Below are 17,600 nucleotides of genomic sequence, written 5' to 3' on the forward strand. Positions count from 1 at the left end.
AAATTAACGTGAGAAACACAAGATTTATAAATGCAACATTATAGTATTTAAAGAAATAATGCTACTATTAAATAATTTATAATTTTAAAAGATACACAGATTAACTTATCTGAGCATTATTCAATTTGCGATTAGTTCCACTTGATTGCATTTGATTCCATCAGATTCACTTTCATCGCTGCAGAGTGAAACTTTGCTGACTGCCATCATATATATGCGTTCTGCGTAAGCCATCAATTTGGCTGAGAAACTCATATACGTTTTGGACGAAACCAACTAATACTACCAAGAGATATGTGTCATTTTATTTATCCTGTAGAGGATCTGAGCATGTACGTGTCTAGAATTTCACATCTATGATCGAAAAGCGCATCTACGCAGGAATGTGTGCAGGTAATTTTAAGTGATTATCGTGGTAGTAGCTTGGCCTCACATTCATGGTTGACTTTGAACTTCTCCGTCCACAAAAGGTTAAAATTCTCACGATCTGGTAACGGTGGAACTGACCTGTCTTCGATAATTTATATTACGTAAATGATTTAGATCTCCACTCAGGTAAATAATTTAATACCGCATATATCAAAATTTTTATAATAGAATGAATTGTATTGTCTTGCATCAAAGTTAGCTTTTTAGAAATGTACCACAATTTCATAATCCTATATACAAATACAATTATATGCAATACAATAGAATTAAACAACACATAACACATTATATGTATAAAAAATATTTTGTATATTTGGTTATAACACTTCAAAAATTCTAAAAGGAATATGATAAGAAAATATGATTTTTCAATTACAACAAAATTAAAAGTCGGTGAAGTTTCTCATACAATTTTTTATTTTTCCACTGCGTACAGATTTGAGTATGCAACGTGTTCCATTAAGCATTTGTAGCTGATGGTGCCGAGGTAGTAGCTTGTGCCTGTTCCTCGCGAATGCGGTCTTTTTTAAGTTGACCCATAAACGAAGCCTTATCAGCAGCGGTCTGGAAACGACCATGTCCAAATTTGGAGCTAGTATCGATGAATTTGAGATTGATCTTTTCCAACGCTGAACGTTTGGTGTGTACCAGTAAAGACTATAAAGAAATACATGTTTGTATTATAATTACATTAATTAGATATAAGATAATTATAATTCTGATTACATATCAGTCCTATCATTAAATATCACTTTAATTTCATAACAGTAACGGCTCTATGAATTTCATCACGAAAATACTAATAAAATTACTAAAAAAAGCCGGTCATAGCGTATTACCTTGCGCAATGTTATTACACGCTTTTTTGGTCCCATACAACAACCTTTGATCATAATGAAGTCATTATTCACTTCACCATAGTGAGGGAAACCTCCCATAGGAGTGATAGTTTTTTCAGTAAGATCGTATTCTGTAGATGCGTTGTTCTTCACGATCTGAAAAATATTGAAAATTTATTTAAGTTTTCCATGACAGACAATAGAAATTTATAATAAATTAATATATAATACATGTCACTTGCTTTGGAGATCTAAAGTATCATGATCGACGGCTTTTAGATACTATGACTACAAGTTATTCATGTACGCCTCTCATAAAGTTACCTTCGTAGAAAAAGAAAATAACATAGGGAAGAGGCACTATTCATCATAAAAAGTAGACACGTACCTTGCCATCCTTAGTGTGAATTCCTTGTCCAATTCTGTAGATTTTTTTGTTCATTTCTGTACGATGATGGTAACCCTTTTGACCAGCACGGGCAACAGTGAAAGAGACACGGCTTGGATGCCATGCTCCAATACAAGCAACTTTTCTTAGACCTTTGTGAGTCTTACGTGGCAACTTTTTTGTATGCCAACGCGATGTAACACCTGTAAAGATTGTACATACATACGTATATTACATGCTATGTTCATTAAGAACAAGCTTCAAAAGAATAGAAGCGTAACTTTTAGTATTAGAAGGATAACTTTTAATATTAGTAAGGACTTCAGTAGGAAGGCAGCATGAAATATCTTCAAAACAATCAGATAAATCTTATCATGCTTTGTCATCATTTAGTCCATGTTCTTTAAACTACATACATAATTTTTAACCCTTTGCGGACTACCGCCGCATATATGCGTTCTACATAAACCACCAACCTAGCCAAGGAACTCATATATGCGTTTGGCAAAGACAACTGATAGAGCCAAAAGATTCATATGTATCCCACTTAAACTTGTCGCTATGATATCTCATGTATGCGTATATGCAAAAGACTCATAAATATGTCAGTTTATTTATCCTGTGGAGAATCTGTGCATATACATGTCTAGAATTTGACATTTATGAACGAAAAGCACGTCTAAGCAGAAAGGTGCACTGGCAATTTTAAATGACTATCACGGCAGCAGCTCGGTCTTTACAGGTACGGTTGACTTCGAACCGTCCCGTCCACAAAGAGTTAAAAATCATATAGGGAAATGATCTATATTAGACATACCTTTGTATCCTTTTCCTTTCGTGACGCCAATCACATCTATCATTTCGTCTGGAGCAAAGACATTATTGACAGGGACCGGGTTTTCCAAATGTTCACGAGCCCATTGAACTTTGTCTACAATAGTTCCACCATTTAGCTGAATTTCCATTATATGAGCTTTCTTTTGACGTTGCCTCAACAATTTCATCTATAATTAACAATTTTAATAAATAATATATAAGATTTTATAATATATTATAAATAAACAATACATTTTATATAATAGAATTACCTGTGTGTGAGCAATAATTCGCACAACTTTGCAGTACTTAATAATCTTTGCAAAGTCACTTTCAATAGATTTACGGCCAAGATCATCTTGCCATTTCTTGGAAGCCTTTGTAAATGCCTTCTTTTTGCTCTTATACCTACACAAAAGTAACTATAATGGCTGTATTTTTGCTAACAAGTTACAAGTAACCGCATCTGTAACGTGCCAGCCTCATCATAATGAGCGGAAACTGTACACACTTTGGATCAACCTTACCAAAAGATTTTTTCATTTCGAGGTTAAATCCAAATAAATGCTCTCATCGAAATGAGCGGAGAGCTGATTTCAGATTGATTTTAATATGCTCCATAACACTACGTAACAGATGTTTAATATATGTTAACATAAATGCATTACCAGTTTTTATAAAATCTTCTACGACAATCTTCTGATAAATGTTCCGCCCATACTGTAGTCAGGGCACGTAATCCATGTGGAGTTTCAATATACCCAACTACACCAACTACAATCATAGGTGGTGCTTCTAAAATGGTAACTGCTTCCACAATTTCTTTCTTATTTACCTCTAAATAAAGAAAGCAAAATATAAAATTAGATGTGTATTCATACAGATACCATAAAAAGTTATAGTAATATAATAGAACTGTGCCAGGCATGGTTTGTCTCAATGATCATCACCCAATGGGTTCCAAAGAGGTTATGGAATATGCCGTGCCTCCCTGCTCTCTGCATTCGCAGGGCATAGAGTTGTTTTTCGACACTGCGGTCTAGACCATACTGCACAATATCAAGCAGCTCTTTTACCGCAACCAAAGTTGACCAACACATTTCTGCATTTATCAAACTAAGGCCATAGTGTCGGACATGCAGTACTGCTTTGCTAGCTGACTGCAGAGCAAAATTAGATTTGATTGGACACAGAGCAAGAAAAACCAAACATTTAATTGAAGAAACTAGCATTAACAGTCGAAAAAAAAACAGAAAACTAATTAAAATTGGATATCTGAGGCATGAATATTGAAAGAAATATACATAGAGCCAGATTTCCATTGCACAAAGGCATTATTCAGACTTCATAAAGACAAGCGATCTCTTCTCGCATGCTGCTACACCCTTTTTTTATGGTTTATGGCTATATATGCAATAATCATGTACATATTTATATAATTATGTACAACATATACAAAGTACATGTAATATTTCTATGAATATACTTGTTTGTATTTTTTTACGTAATCCTGTAGACTATTGAAATACGCGACAAAATTTTGTCTCTACTGAGCAACAAAATGGTGGAAATCGTGATCGCTTCTTAGTATAGCAAATTCCCAACCAATTAACAGGGGTAATAGATATTATGTATAGTTTTAATCTATTGTATTTAAAGAAACAAATAAATTATAGTAGAAAATATTACTCACTTGATCCAGGACGATCAGCTTCCCTGACTACGTGAGTCATACCAGCTTTGTAACCAACAAAAGCCGTTAAATGTACAGGTTTGCTCGGATCATCTTTGGGGAAAGCCTTAACTTTACCACGATGCCGTTGAGATCTTTTTTTGGGATAGAATCCCATAGATCCATGGCGGGGTGCGCTGAATTTTCTATGCGACTATAAAAGGCATATTTTCCATGTTAATTGAACGATACATATAAGTAAAAAAAAATACAATTAATTTATATATCAGACCGCCCTAGAGTTTATCCTCAAAATTTTTCAGTTTATTAACCATAAACATTTAAAAAATGTGATCATCATAAAACATAATTAAAGTGAAACACGTGGCCGGTGTATGAGAAACTTACTCTGATTATTTTATAAAACATTTTAACTAACTTTTATTGCGAAAAATGTAACAATGCCATTGTTAAGATATTTTATGATAAAATAATTGTTTCTCACATTAATGTAAAACATAATGCACAAATCTGATTATCTTTTACGAAGGATAATAACGTACGAACTTACCATCTTGACTGCAACGATGAAAATGGAAGAGCCACTTCCTAAAATTTTAGTTTTATACTTCTAGGACAAATAAGCTGTACCAACATTTTCAATAAAAAGGTAACTAGATGTGGAAGTGTTTAAAAACTAGGAATATCAAATAATTTATTTACCTGTATTATACTAGCAGATTTGAAGTATTCTTTTTATGATGTTTTGTGATATTTTTTTATCAAATTTCTTTATACATATAGTAAGATTTTTTATACAAAAAAAAGAAACACTTAATTATGATGTTATTACGCGGTTAAATTTAGGGTTTATTTGAAATACGTTTTATTTAAAAAATATGATAATATAACAATTGATTGAAGGAAATAGGCAAGATTAATATTGCATATTGTTTAAAAATATCAAATTACTAGAAGGTACTATATGTAATTAATGATCACTAGATAATACATATATAGCTATATAGTTTATTTTCTCTCGTTGCCAGTGTGTAGTTCTTTGTATGATCCTTGTATGAGTTGATCTTGCAATTTCGTATCTGCAGGTTTTCAACAAATTAAATAATTTTTAGTTTGTATATATTGTGTTAATCTAAAAAAAAATGGATCCGGAACAAAATACCTTCTATCGAATAATGAACAAAATATTTTATTTATGGGACGCACCGGTCGAATATTTCCGAGGTATTATCTAATCAGTTATTTGGTTATGTCATTATAGAAATCAACGACGGTGTATGTGTATATTTTACATATTATATTAACATTAAAACAAATCATATATATATATCATATCATATATCAAATCATATATATATATATGATTTGTTTTAACAGAAAAAATCGTTGTACCAAATCAGAAGAAATATCCATGGTATCATCAAAAATTTCGCAGAGTTCCAACAATCGATGAATGTTACGAATATGACATTGTTTGTATTACAGAAGCGCAATATCAATTTGATCGTGATAAGTACATCTCGTTAAATGCTAATATAATGTTATATGTTTTTACATTATCGACTAAATGCACTAATACTTGAATATTTGATCAAAATTAGGCTGGTTGATGATGAAATTCTTAGTATACTAAGACAACGATACGAAGATTGTGGATGGTACTATGGGGAAGACAAAGATAAATTTTGTACTGACTACTATAATGCTTATATAGATGCATCTGGTGCTTGGTTTACAAAATGTATATAACATTTTTTAAATTATCATTCTTACTTTATTCTAAGTTTTATTTTTAATTCTAATGTATCAATGAAATACAGATGGAGACCTAGGTGGACATCAATCTGTAGTTGAGGCACTCATGAAACAAAAACATCGCATGGTTTGGGAACGGCGTCATGGTCCAGTCGGTAGTGGCATAACTAATAAAAAATATGCGATATAAAATATTAATTCACGTTCATACTACACATCTCAGTTTGAAATTATAGCTGAGTTTGTATCATTACATGAATACATACTCTATAAAAGATGATAAAATAAATTAATGTATTATATTATGAACTATTGTACAATGAATAAAAATATAAATGATAGCACAACTAATACTTAAAATTTGTACCTCGCAAATTTAATTTTCAAATTTCATACACTGATTCATTTTTATCGCTTATAACAACAGTATTTATGAAAATTTGTGATCTATTGTATAACAAATTATCTTATTCAATACTTGTTTAGAAGATTCCATTGATTATTTATACTTGATAATTTTCTTTGTATTTGTTATTACAATAAAACTTTCTTATGCAATTATTACAGTATTTCACACGTTTTGACATTTTTTTGCATAAAGACCAATTTAATTCTCTATTAGTCAGAACGTTACTAAGAACCATTCTAAATAAAATTTACTATAAATAATGTTTTAAACAATCAATATTTACGAAAAATATAAGTGCATAATGTTAAATATTTTAGATTCACAAATAATAAAAGTTTCTTAAAATATAAAAAGAAATCTTGTAATGACTAATAGAAAATCAAAAATGACGAATTCGTACAATTTAAAAAATAAAGTAAAAATTATCACTCTTTTCACATAGATATAAAATACGATAGAACCCACATGCCTACATAATAAATATACAACATGTAACAAAGCTATCTCATTTGATCTGAATAAATTAATACAAATTAGATTTAGAAAACATGGTAAAAATATTAATACATATGACTGTTGTATAACAAATCATAAATTTTAGTACGATTAAGTCGATTCATGATTCTTTCATTTTTTAATAATACCTCAAGCAATGTAGCGAACCTGCAGTAGAATCTTTTCAGTGGCAACTCATTTAACAATTCATAATAATGTTTTTGATCCAGGCTCCCCTCTGTTCGCAAAATTGTATACATATTTTATTTTTAATATAAAATACTTCTTAATAATAAAATAAAATATGAGATCAACAAGATCATTCACATATAATTCAAAGAGAGCAATTTCTTACCATTCATTCATATCACATATTAAATCTATTAATCATATTTTTTGTAGATAATGATCAATATCTTTTTTTCTCTCTTTGTTCTCATTTGACGCTGAAAACAAAATCTCGTAGAATAATATTGTCATTACTAAAAGTAACATTAAAGTTTGAAACCTGATCGATACAAAGGTGTACTTCTTATTTGTCTCATTTTCGATAAAATATTTATTGCCTATCACTATTCAACAATCCCTTTAATGAATTTAAATGGAATTCGTAAAATTTCATTTCGTATATCATGTTTGTTTCATCCATTCTTGCAAGTTTGAGTTACTCAATATTGACTACTAACATTAAACTTAATAATTCCTTAATTAAAAACATTTCATTTATACAAAAAAGTAATATGACAGCTCCAAATACCATACATTGCACTTCAATTACCATTAGAATTCTCAAAACGCATTCATTCGTAATAGAATTACAAAGTATTATCGTATACGCAATAAAAAATGAACAGATATTAATAAAAGGAATTCTCTGACACGAATGAGAAAAGTAATTGTACGAATGGAAGATAAAGTTAACGTTAAATTATAAAAATGAATTGTATTGGATTTCATAATTGAGAATAAGATTATTGTTGAGCAACAATAATTTAACGGTTTATATGTTGATCTTTCTAGTACAATTCATTTTTTATGAGAATAATTTACAATAATTGATAGGGTTGAGCCAATAAAATCTCCATCATAGAAAACAGTTCATTTAATAAAGCTAAAAAAAGAATGCTTAGCAATTACATTATTAATGAACAAAAAATTCGATTTTAATTTTCGCTTTACATAAAATTTTACTAAGGTATAATTTTATTATAACAAATAGTAGCTTTCAATATAGGATTTTGGCCCAATCCTATACGATTTGTACAATTATTGCCCACTTTTTATTCATCCTTATGCACTATCATTTGCATTCATTTTCCTCTTTTTCTATTCTATATCACAGTATGAAAAATGCTACATGAATTTGACACGCAATACAATCAGTACAGATCACTCGGTATAAACGCCGCACACTTATTCATAATTTTTAAACCAAAAATTATAGGTACTTAGTATATAGATATTTATGTACGTGTATATTTTCATACCTTTTGAAAATAAATTCTGTTTTTTATTCCGTATGTATCAAATTGATATATTGTTACCATAATTAATTCTTATATAAATGAGGGGAGGGTACCTACCATCATTTAGAAAATGGCATATAGGTATTTGAACCCACTGTGTGACAGCCTACCGACATGCTAATACAGTTCCTTTCCTTATTAACATCATTAACACATCATATGGGTACAAAATGTGTTCAGATATCAGCTTCTTTGCTTCTGCAGTGTATGTAAATACGTTCTTAGTCCTCACACTGAATTCATGACTCAATAGGTCGATTGAATTGAGCAGCTAAACGACGTTTGCTTGTAAATACTGTAAAAAAAAACATATTATTCAATATATGATATGCTACAATTTAAATGAAATAATAATTAATTATTAAGAGAAGTACATTATTTACATTGTTGTGTAGGAGTACTGTGTTTCTCTTTAGTACCATTGCCTTCCATGTTACTGCTATCATTTTCATTATTTTTAAGATTTATGTCTTCCAGAGAACTATTAACAATTTTTTCTTGCTTATTTGTAAAACTCTCAGCAATTATAATATTTTCCGAAGACACGTTCTTTTTGGGAGTTAATGATAACGATGGAAGCGGTAATTCAGAAGGATGAGGGGCAACAACCAAATTACGTTTAGAAGAGAAGAAAGGTGAAGTACGTGGATTTAAAGGATTGGCTGCAGCAGTTAATAAATTCTTTGTTGGTGATAGTAAGTTACTATCACAGGATGTGATGTGATTCCAAGAAAGAGGTAAAGTAAATGGAGGAACCTATTAATATAAAGAAAGTATACTAATAAGTTGTACTACAAAAATAATTAAATGTACTCATATGCAGGTAATATTTACATGTACATTAGTAGCATGTTCGTCCCGTAGATATGCAAATTTCGTTGGTGTCGTCCAAACTGATGATTCCCATTGATCCTTATCTAGATCTTCCTGTAATTTAAAAGATAAAATTTACCATTATGCTATATTATATTATATTATTAAATAAAAGACACATAATAGAGTTTATAAAGAAAGTACCTCAGGTGGAGAATCTGGTTTTGGAGGTGCAGGTGGAAAACCATGTAGCATAATTGGTGTTTGTATTAGGTTTTTGAGAAAGCTTTCGCTTCCATTTTCTTGTAACGACCAATTAACCAATCTATCTTCTGAATTTGAAGTCATCCAAGATTTGTTAGAGTCTTTTAACCACAGATTGTCTGTATCTGTTTGTTTCCAGGAATCCTGACTTTCAGAAACTTGCTCTACCCACTTTGTTTGCTCTGGTATAGTTGAATTATTTGAAACATTGACACGAGAGGATGAATCGCTTTCAAACGACTCATTACTGGAATCTGTATCACAATACGATGATCCTGATGCATATGTTGGCGGTAATGCTATACCTACAGCTATTTATAGAAGTAAATTGAATTATACGATTTTTATAATAGATATTCCTAAACAGTTGTGAATAGCTACTTTTACCTACCAGTAATCTTTTTATTTAAATATATGATGTTTTTCTTGCGCCGTGATAATTTTATTGTTACCGTACAAGGTAATGCTTGCAAAAGTGCAAAAAGTGTTGGAAATCCATAGTCTACAGGGTTACAAACGGAACCTATAGTAGATAAATATGCCGCCTCGAACTGCGAAAGTTTTAGTGCTCCACCATAATTCATCATTACACGATATACATTACAAGCAAAACAATGTAATGGAGTAAGTTCTATGAACTGTTCGTCCTTTAGTGTTGTAAACTGAAATTATATATATATAGCTTTACAAGTTTTCTATAAAGATATGTTCATTTAATAGAATTAAAACTTACTCGAACTACATTGGATAAATTTTGCTTTAGTTCGTCTATGTTACACGATTTTAAATAATATTGAGCGTATAAGTGTTGGAACTCTTGAAGTGACATTCTATGTTGTGGTTTATCCATGAGTAATCGACGGCATTGTAAGATCAATTGCTGCACGTGAGACTTATCTACCATCATAACTACAGGTCTACTTGGCAAATATACAATCTGAAAAATTAATAAATTAAAATATTGAATATATATGAAAATAATTTCAATGTTCTTTTTTAATACCTTCACAGTGTCCCCAAGTTTCTGCATAAGTTGCAACACAGAGATGCAACCGAATAATTCTGGTTTTAACGCATAGCCAAATTGACGTAGAAAGTTTTGTGCAATGTTAGAAACACTAAGACAACCTTTTGACCGAGTAATTAATTTGGATATTTGCTCAGAAAGTACAAGAAGACCTTCCTTTTCTGTTAAAGAAATTTGTCTTTCTCCGGAATTATCGTCTTCTATTTTAACTATCTCCGGTATAGCTTCAAATAATTCAATTAATTTCGTAAAGCCATAATCTGATACTCGACACTGATGACCAAAGTGATGATGATACGATGGCACAAACTTATTAAATTGCATTCTGCACTGAGGCGCGTGTCGTAACAACTCGACAACCTAAAAGGGTATAAATATATTTATACATAAATACATAATTAGCTTCTTACATTTTTGATTTTGTTTATATCATACTTCGACAGCAAATTGTTTTGTTCGTTCTATCTCTTCTGCAGTTTGTTCTCGTTTGGGAATAGCTATCATCTTATCTCCTCCATTAATCACAGTGACAACCACAGTATTTTCTGATACTTCACTGAGAATGTCTTCGATTTCACATACTCCATAATCCACAATATCCCATGGTTTAGCTAGAAAAAATGTTTTTCTCTTATATATGCATTGTATTTTTCAATTATTTAATATCATAAAAGATCCTTACCTATTACTCTAGCATAAACACTTGGAAATTCTGAAAGTGCTACTTGTTTACTGGCTTTTGACTTTAAGACTCTTAAAAGATCAGACGTGAAACGACGTACTTGTGCACGATGAGATAATGTGACCACACGATTGTTTCCTTCACCCATTACCTAAATTAAATTAATATTTCATTAATGAAATAATTTATCTTAAATTAATTGAATTTTCTTACGTACTTGTACGGTATGAGTAAGTGCTTCTAACAAATCAATTAGTTTGGTGAATCCGTAATCGGCGACCCTACATTGTCTTCCAAAATGATGGTGATATGCGGGTATAAAGCGGTTAAATGGTAACTGGCAGTGTGGAGCAGTTTTCAGAAGATCAACTAATTCACGACTGAAAAGTGCTAATTGATTTGCAAGTGGAGAAGTCACACATTTATTCTCTAAGAAGAAAAAGAAAATTATATTAATGTTGATCAATCATTGATTAATTTAACAATCACTATTAAAGAACCTTACCTTCCTGATTATTTTCATGAATTTTATTTCCTGTCCATATAAGATACTTTACACTACCAATACCCTGTTTCAATTCAACACAGGATAAGCAAGATACCAGATGTTCTAAGGGTACTCCATTTTCAACTACTTGTAATTTTTCTTTAAATTCAGCTTCATAACAATTTGGCAAACTAAAATTAATTTTTCACGAAGAAAATTATTAAACAAAAAAGAAACAAAATTAAGTTTTATTTGAAAATTACGATATAGCAATATACCTGGGCAATGGTAAACTTCCGTTATGCGTCGTTAGTAATTGGTGTATACGTGGATCGAGAACCTTTAAAGAAATTTTTACATTAGGGAGTGATGCTACTTTTTGTTCAGCCCATCCTTTATCAGACCATGGTTTTAACGTATGAATAGTACAATATGGTAACTCTACTTGTTCCTCCTAAAACATTACACTTACTCGTTTATATTTCATATGTAATTTACATATTTACGTATTAAATATTTTTTACATTATTTCAGAATAATCTTTAATCGCTTTTAGATAATCGTCATCGCTCCTCAACGATAAGAGGAATTAATATAACTCTACTCTTATCGGAAAAGCTTAAACTCGGCTTGATATACATCATCGTGAACCTAGAATTTACTATATAATAGTATACAATATATAAGATCTAAGGTACCTGATTTGTATTATTAAAACATGGTGATGGAGTATTTCTATGATCTGGATTAAGAGAAACCATTCTACCACCAGGATCTTCCGTAATAATACAAACATCTTTCATTTTGTACAACTCGGAAACGCTGATGGAAATCATGAAACGACTCTCGTACATTTCTCGAAACTTAAAAAGAGGGAGTTTATGACCAGGTACTTCTTGCAGTAGCATCACAATTTGCGCTCGTACAACCTGAGGACTTGCTCTACCACTATGAGCGTACGATATTAAAATACGTTTATACCCTACTTTACGACGATGTAACTGAGAAATCGCGTATTGTGCGTCTGATAAAGAAGGTACTTTGACACTTGCCGCAAAGTTACCATCAGACTGTGTAAAAATAGAAACATTTAACACCTAAAATGTTAATTAAAAATAAGCGAAAGTTACTTAAAATTAAAATAATGCAATTGTAATATTAAATATTTACCATCACATGTTCCATAAAAATAGAGACAAGCATATGTCTCATTTTTTTTGGATTAATACTTTGGTCTAAATTAGTTACTTGCAGTTCAATTGGCGTGCACGTTTCATTATTCGTTGATATTCCATTATGATTATTTATTGGATTGAAAAAATTCTAATGTATTGAAAAACAAATTATCAATATAGAAAAGAATAAAGAAGCGCGAACACATAGAGAGTAGAAAAAGATAAAAGTACCTCAACTTCTTCGTTTTCCGTATCACTTGGATGATAAGGTGAGGTATGATTACTTTGTTGGCTTACCGTTTGTACTGTATTTTCGTAAGGCGACGGTGTCCTAGTACTACGTACAGACGCATTCTGTTAATTTTTAAAGGAAAGAAGTATTAAAGAAGTAAGAAAGAAGTAAATCCATTTCAATTTTGTTAATTTACATTTTAAATTAATTTATACCTGTCCATTCCACTGATTTCTCTCTCGTGATTGCAAGTCATACATAGGAGATGGACTTCGGCGTTTAAAATTTGATTGAGCTACAAGCATTAAAAATTTATTAATTACAATTTAAGATTTTTTAGAAAAAAAGAGGAAATGATCTACATACCAGTTCCATTCAAACTCGCAGGAACATTTAATGGAGGATATTGTTGCCTTGGACCAGTCCATTCTGGAGGTTGAACAAACGAAGTTTGCGTACCTCTAATACGTCTTAAACCCTCAGAATTTCGAGAAGTATTATTATTTACAACTCCATTTTCCCGAGCCTGCGGAATATGAATTCTTCTACTAAGTACTTTCGTTTTTTCCACCTTAAATTATTATAAATAATAAATCAAAATTATACACAACATAGTTCACAAACGAACTTTCAATGAAATTACATACCTTATATTGTTCTTCCCATACATGACCAAATTGTTGGGGACCAGAAACTTGCCAAAACAATGGAGATTGGGCCCTTGCAAGTTCGTTATAAGTTCTATTAAAAGTTACATTATTATTATTACTATTATTTGGATATGATCTGCCAACAAAAACGGATGATGGTTGAACCATCCTGTAAAAAATAAATATAACGATCTTAATGTTTGAAATATTTATAGCAATTGTCATTACTTTGTTCCATATTCTATCAGATAAGATCAAAGTTTTTCTAATTTCATTGCCTGAATCAAGCAAGAACAATGTCTATTCGCGACTCCAAAATCCGAATCAAGCAAAGGCAATGTCTCCTTGCGACTCGAAGACTCTTTCTCGGATGTTCATCATTCTTACGATTATTGATATATATGGATAAAGGACACTAAATGTAATTTACAATTACCCTACTGGTGCTGAAGCAGAAGCACAATGAGCATTCCATCCAGAATATGTTCCAATAACCGGCGACGATGGCTGATAATGTGGAATCTGAAGGGCTCTTCCACCCGTTAACGAAGCACTTGCACTGTACATTTGCCTTGGAGAACTGGTAACAATTTCTGATTCACTTACAGTACCGTTTCTATTTATAGAATTTGCTAAAAATGTAAGAATATTGTTAAAAAATAATACATACATACATATTACGTTATATAAATAACAACATTACCTCGAATTTGCTGAAAGTTACTTGTTTTCTCTTTTTGAAATTTTACGGAAATTTTCGAACCAAGAATAATCTTTCCATCCATACGCTTCTGAGCCCTATAAAAAAAAAAGTCACATTGTTATTAAGCAAAGTCGGTTAACTGTGATTACAAAGGGCCAGAACACAAGATAATCAATTCTGTCTATAAATGACCTTGAAGATTTTAATAAACACATGTATAATACAAATTATAATGTCCATTTATTTCTCAGAGAAATTCGATGCATTTTAATTAGTATATATAATTCACTAAATGCTTGTATTTTCCACAGTAATAATTTTTTACTAGCAGCTATATTATTTACCTTACCTTATATATAAATAAAATTATCAGTTTGTGTCAACATTGTAATATAGATAAATAAAACGATAAATAATAACAATATATCAGAAAATAACAATTTTTCAACACTTAATTACTACTATACACATATATGAACTAGGTATGTTATACAAATCAAAATTATAATCTTCTTACAGTGCCATTAGGTTCGTTACATTGTTGTACACTATTTGAACTCTACCTTATTTATGTATCTATCCCTACTACATACTTTAAATACAGCTCTTTTTTGTTAATGCTAAACAGACCAATAGAATGTTTGTACACAGGAGTAAATCATTGGTCACTTAATAGGCGGGTTATTCAAACATAAAGCTACGTCTGATATCATATATTACTTATAGTATAATTAAATTATGAATACACACTATACTACATTTTGAGACATACAATTATTATTTTGTATACAATTAAACAAAATTTACGAAATAGTAAGAAGACAACAAATATACATATATATAATACCTGTCTGCAGAAGGTTTTGAAGTAAAGCGTACAATTGCAGTATTTGACTGAATTTCCATCACTTGACCACCACAGCTTTCGAACATTTGTTTAAGATAACATTTAATAGACATAATATCCTGATCTTCGGGAAGGTTACTAACTAGGAGATCGCAATATGCAGTAACCTGGAAGGTATATAACTTAACAAAATACTACAAAACATACACACATATATGGAGATAATTAACATTTTCATATTTTACATTTATAAAGATAGTACATATTTTAACCAAATTTACATACTACAAACTCAAAAATATTTTAATATTAACAGACAAATTAATATACATATTTATATAGAATAAAAAAGCTATTATAATGAAATAACTTATTGTACAAAGCTTCAATTACAAATACTAGTTGTGTTTCATTTTTTATTAAGAAAAAATTAGAAAAATGTCATATGAAATTAATAATTAATTAATATTTACCTGTATTGTTGTAGATGGCAGTGATTCCATAAGTTCTGAAAAATCATAGTGCTCATTAGCACACAGTATCAGTGCTTCAGATGTATTTTTCATGTGTAAAAGTATCACATGAATTTTCTTCCTATAACGCAAATCACTGAGATCAGGAGCAAAATTAATATCACCAGATATTAAAATCACAGCTGCTGGACTTCCATGAATATCAGCAAATCTTCTAATAGATTGTTTGAGTTTTTCATCAGCAGCATTTTTACACTCTCTAGCAACATGTATTAAATTAACCTGAGAAACACAAGATTTATAAATGCAACATTATAGTATAAAAAAAATAATACTGCTATTAAATAATTTATAATTTTAAAAGATACACAGATTAACTTACCTGAGCATTATTCAATTCTTTCATAACCCGATTATTTTCTCTTAAGACATCACAAACTACAATAAATTCTGCTTCCCTATAACCACCAAAAAATTTTTCTCTAATTACTTGGGTTGCAGCCATGGCAGACCTTCCTTTTGGTACCTGTAATAATCATAAGAAATATTTTATATCTTCAAATATATTTAACTATAGTATTATGTAATATATTTCAGTAATATAAAATTATAAGATTTAATACTAACATGGCAATTTTCTATATCCCAAAATACACCAATGGGTGGAAGATACGTTGGTAGAGATGAAAAATTAACTGGACTATCATGATGTGAGAAACGATGATATTTATAGTGACTTAGTAATGGAGAAACAGATGCTGCATTTTCAACTGTAACGCTATTATTCCTACTATTTAGGTCACATAATGATTGAGATATGCTCGTTTCTATTAGCCTTTCATTTAGACCTTCTGTCTTATTTTGGTCATTTGTACAAAGTGCATAGTAATCTGCATTATCTTGGTCTGCCATGTGGTTTAAAGAATGTCATGTAACATTCCAATACAAAATCTACGATCAAAATAATGCGTATAATAAATATATATTCAATGGGAATAAATAGAAGCAATATTTTCTTAATATATAATTACGTGCAATAGGGAAATAAAGCCTAATAATGACAAGAGAATGAAGAGAAAATGAATATTAACAAAATTTATAAATATCACTACTATATTTTGTGTTGTTAATAATGTATTAGCATTATTATTATGAACATCATCAAATAATATTAAAAAATTGCACAGATAATATTCAATATATGATATAATATACAAAAAATCGAACGTTACCTAAAACATTAATCCATCACATAGTTTAAAAAATTGTTGTCGGCTTGTACGGGCATACAGGACGTGGCCAAACGTAAGATAAACGAAATTTCTTAAAAAGTTCTAGAAAAACTACAAAACAATCGGCAAATTAAAATCACAAACAACACATACATCGTATCGACTCTTGAATAAAATTAGTACCACAAACATGAAGCAAACATCGATCAAAGTAACATGCAACTATCCAATTCACTACCTCTCCCGCTTCTTACGCATTGCACAATGCATCTTGCAAGCTCAGATAGTAACTTTACGTTTTTAAGACACTAGTTGAATTTGCATAATTCAATTTCGCATTCTGTATATTTATTTTCTATACATTAAGAAACATTATTAAATAATTAAATAATATGAAATTGTTAAAAATGTTATATTATACGTTATTCATTATACGTATTCTATATTTCTACTATTCATACAATTTAAAAATATGTATTACTAATACGTTCAAGATAAATGTAACACAATATTTTTGGAGTAGAAAATGTACTTCTTAATTATTCTTATTTTCACGAATTCTTAATTGTGCGTGATTTCAATTCTTTTTAACATATTTCCTATAATGTTAAATGGAATCGCATAATTGATCAAATTTGTAATGAGTATAAATAATATAGAATATG

The 17,600-nt window shown here is 30.2% G+C and overlaps 3 protein-coding genes and 1 non-coding gene across 14 annotated transcripts; 1 reads left to right on the forward strand and 3 right to left on the reverse strand.

Moving 5' to 3' along the window:
* Positions 1-823: 823 nt before the first annotated feature.
* LOC100743571 (60S ribosomal protein L3) lies at positions 824-4,850 on the reverse strand. The gene is made up of 8 exons (XM_003493844.4): positions 4,716-4,850; positions 4,166-4,358; positions 3,141-3,309; positions 2,745-2,880; positions 2,474-2,660; positions 1,657-1,859; positions 1,269-1,424; positions 824-1,086 (listed from the first exon to the last, which is right to left on the reverse strand). Exons 1-8 carry the CDS (start codon positions 4,716-4,718, stop codon positions 889-891), a joined length of 1,245 nt encoding a protein of 414 aa, XP_003493892.1. The 5' UTR covers positions 4,719-4,850; the 3' UTR covers positions 824-888.
* Positions 4,427-4,505, reverse strand: LOC112213839. Its single transcript, XR_002947757.1, has one exon. It is a non-coding gene; the product is annotated as a small nucleolar RNA U43 (small nucleolar RNA).
* Positions 4,851-5,308: 458 nt separating the features above from the next.
* LOC100743686 (NADH dehydrogenase [ubiquinone] 1 beta subcomplex subunit 10) lies at positions 5,309-6,260 on the forward strand (the record flags this gene model as incomplete). The annotated part of the gene is given in 4 exon segments (XM_003493845.3): positions 5,309-5,389; positions 5,543-5,678; positions 5,767-5,906; positions 5,986-6,260. Coding segments are annotated over 4 exon segments (482 nt in total), but the record flags the coding sequence as incomplete, so codon positions are not given.
* A 707-nt stretch (positions 6,261-6,967) lies between these two features.
* Positions 6,968-17,236, reverse strand: LOC100746872 (meiosis regulator and mRNA stability factor 1). 11 transcript variants are annotated; one of them, XM_024371488.2, is made up of 26 exons: positions 17,119-17,236; positions 16,936-17,046; positions 16,331-16,654; positions 16,086-16,229; positions 15,704-15,985; positions 15,231-15,397; positions 14,384-14,478; positions 14,117-14,312; positions 13,678-13,849; positions 13,397-13,601; positions 13,246-13,325; positions 13,030-13,155; positions 12,794-12,946; positions 12,322-12,720; positions 11,902-12,077; positions 11,642-11,814; positions 11,354-11,565; positions 11,137-11,287; positions 10,890-11,065; positions 10,431-10,814; positions 10,161-10,364; positions 9,819-10,089; positions 9,368-9,741; positions 9,185-9,277; positions 8,734-9,106; positions 6,968-8,645 (listed from the first exon to the last, which is right to left on the reverse strand). In XM_024371488.2, exons 3-26 carry the CDS (start codon positions 16,613-16,615, stop codon positions 8,590-8,592), a joined length of 4,947 nt encoding a protein of 1,648 aa, XP_024227256.1. In that variant the 5' UTR covers positions 16,616-16,654; positions 16,936-17,046; positions 17,119-17,236; the 3' UTR covers positions 6,968-8,589. The 11 variants fall into 11 exon arrangements, with proteins under 11 accessions (XP_024227256.1, XP_033179842.1, XP_024227258.1 ...); XM_033323951.1 differs by lacking the exon at positions 16,331-16,654 and having other exon boundaries at positions 17,119-17,235; XM_024371490.2 differs by having other exon boundaries at positions 9,191-9,277; positions 16,936-17,218.
* Between the last annotated feature and the right edge of the window lie 364 nt (positions 17,237-17,600).

The sequence above is a fragment of the Bombus impatiens genome, unplaced genomic scaffold (assembly GCF_000188095.3).
Source record: "Bombus impatiens unplaced genomic scaffold, BIMP_2.2 scf_1336, whole genome shotgun sequence".
NCBI lineage: Eukaryota > Metazoa > Arthropoda > Insecta > Hymenoptera > Apidae > Bombus > Bombus impatiens.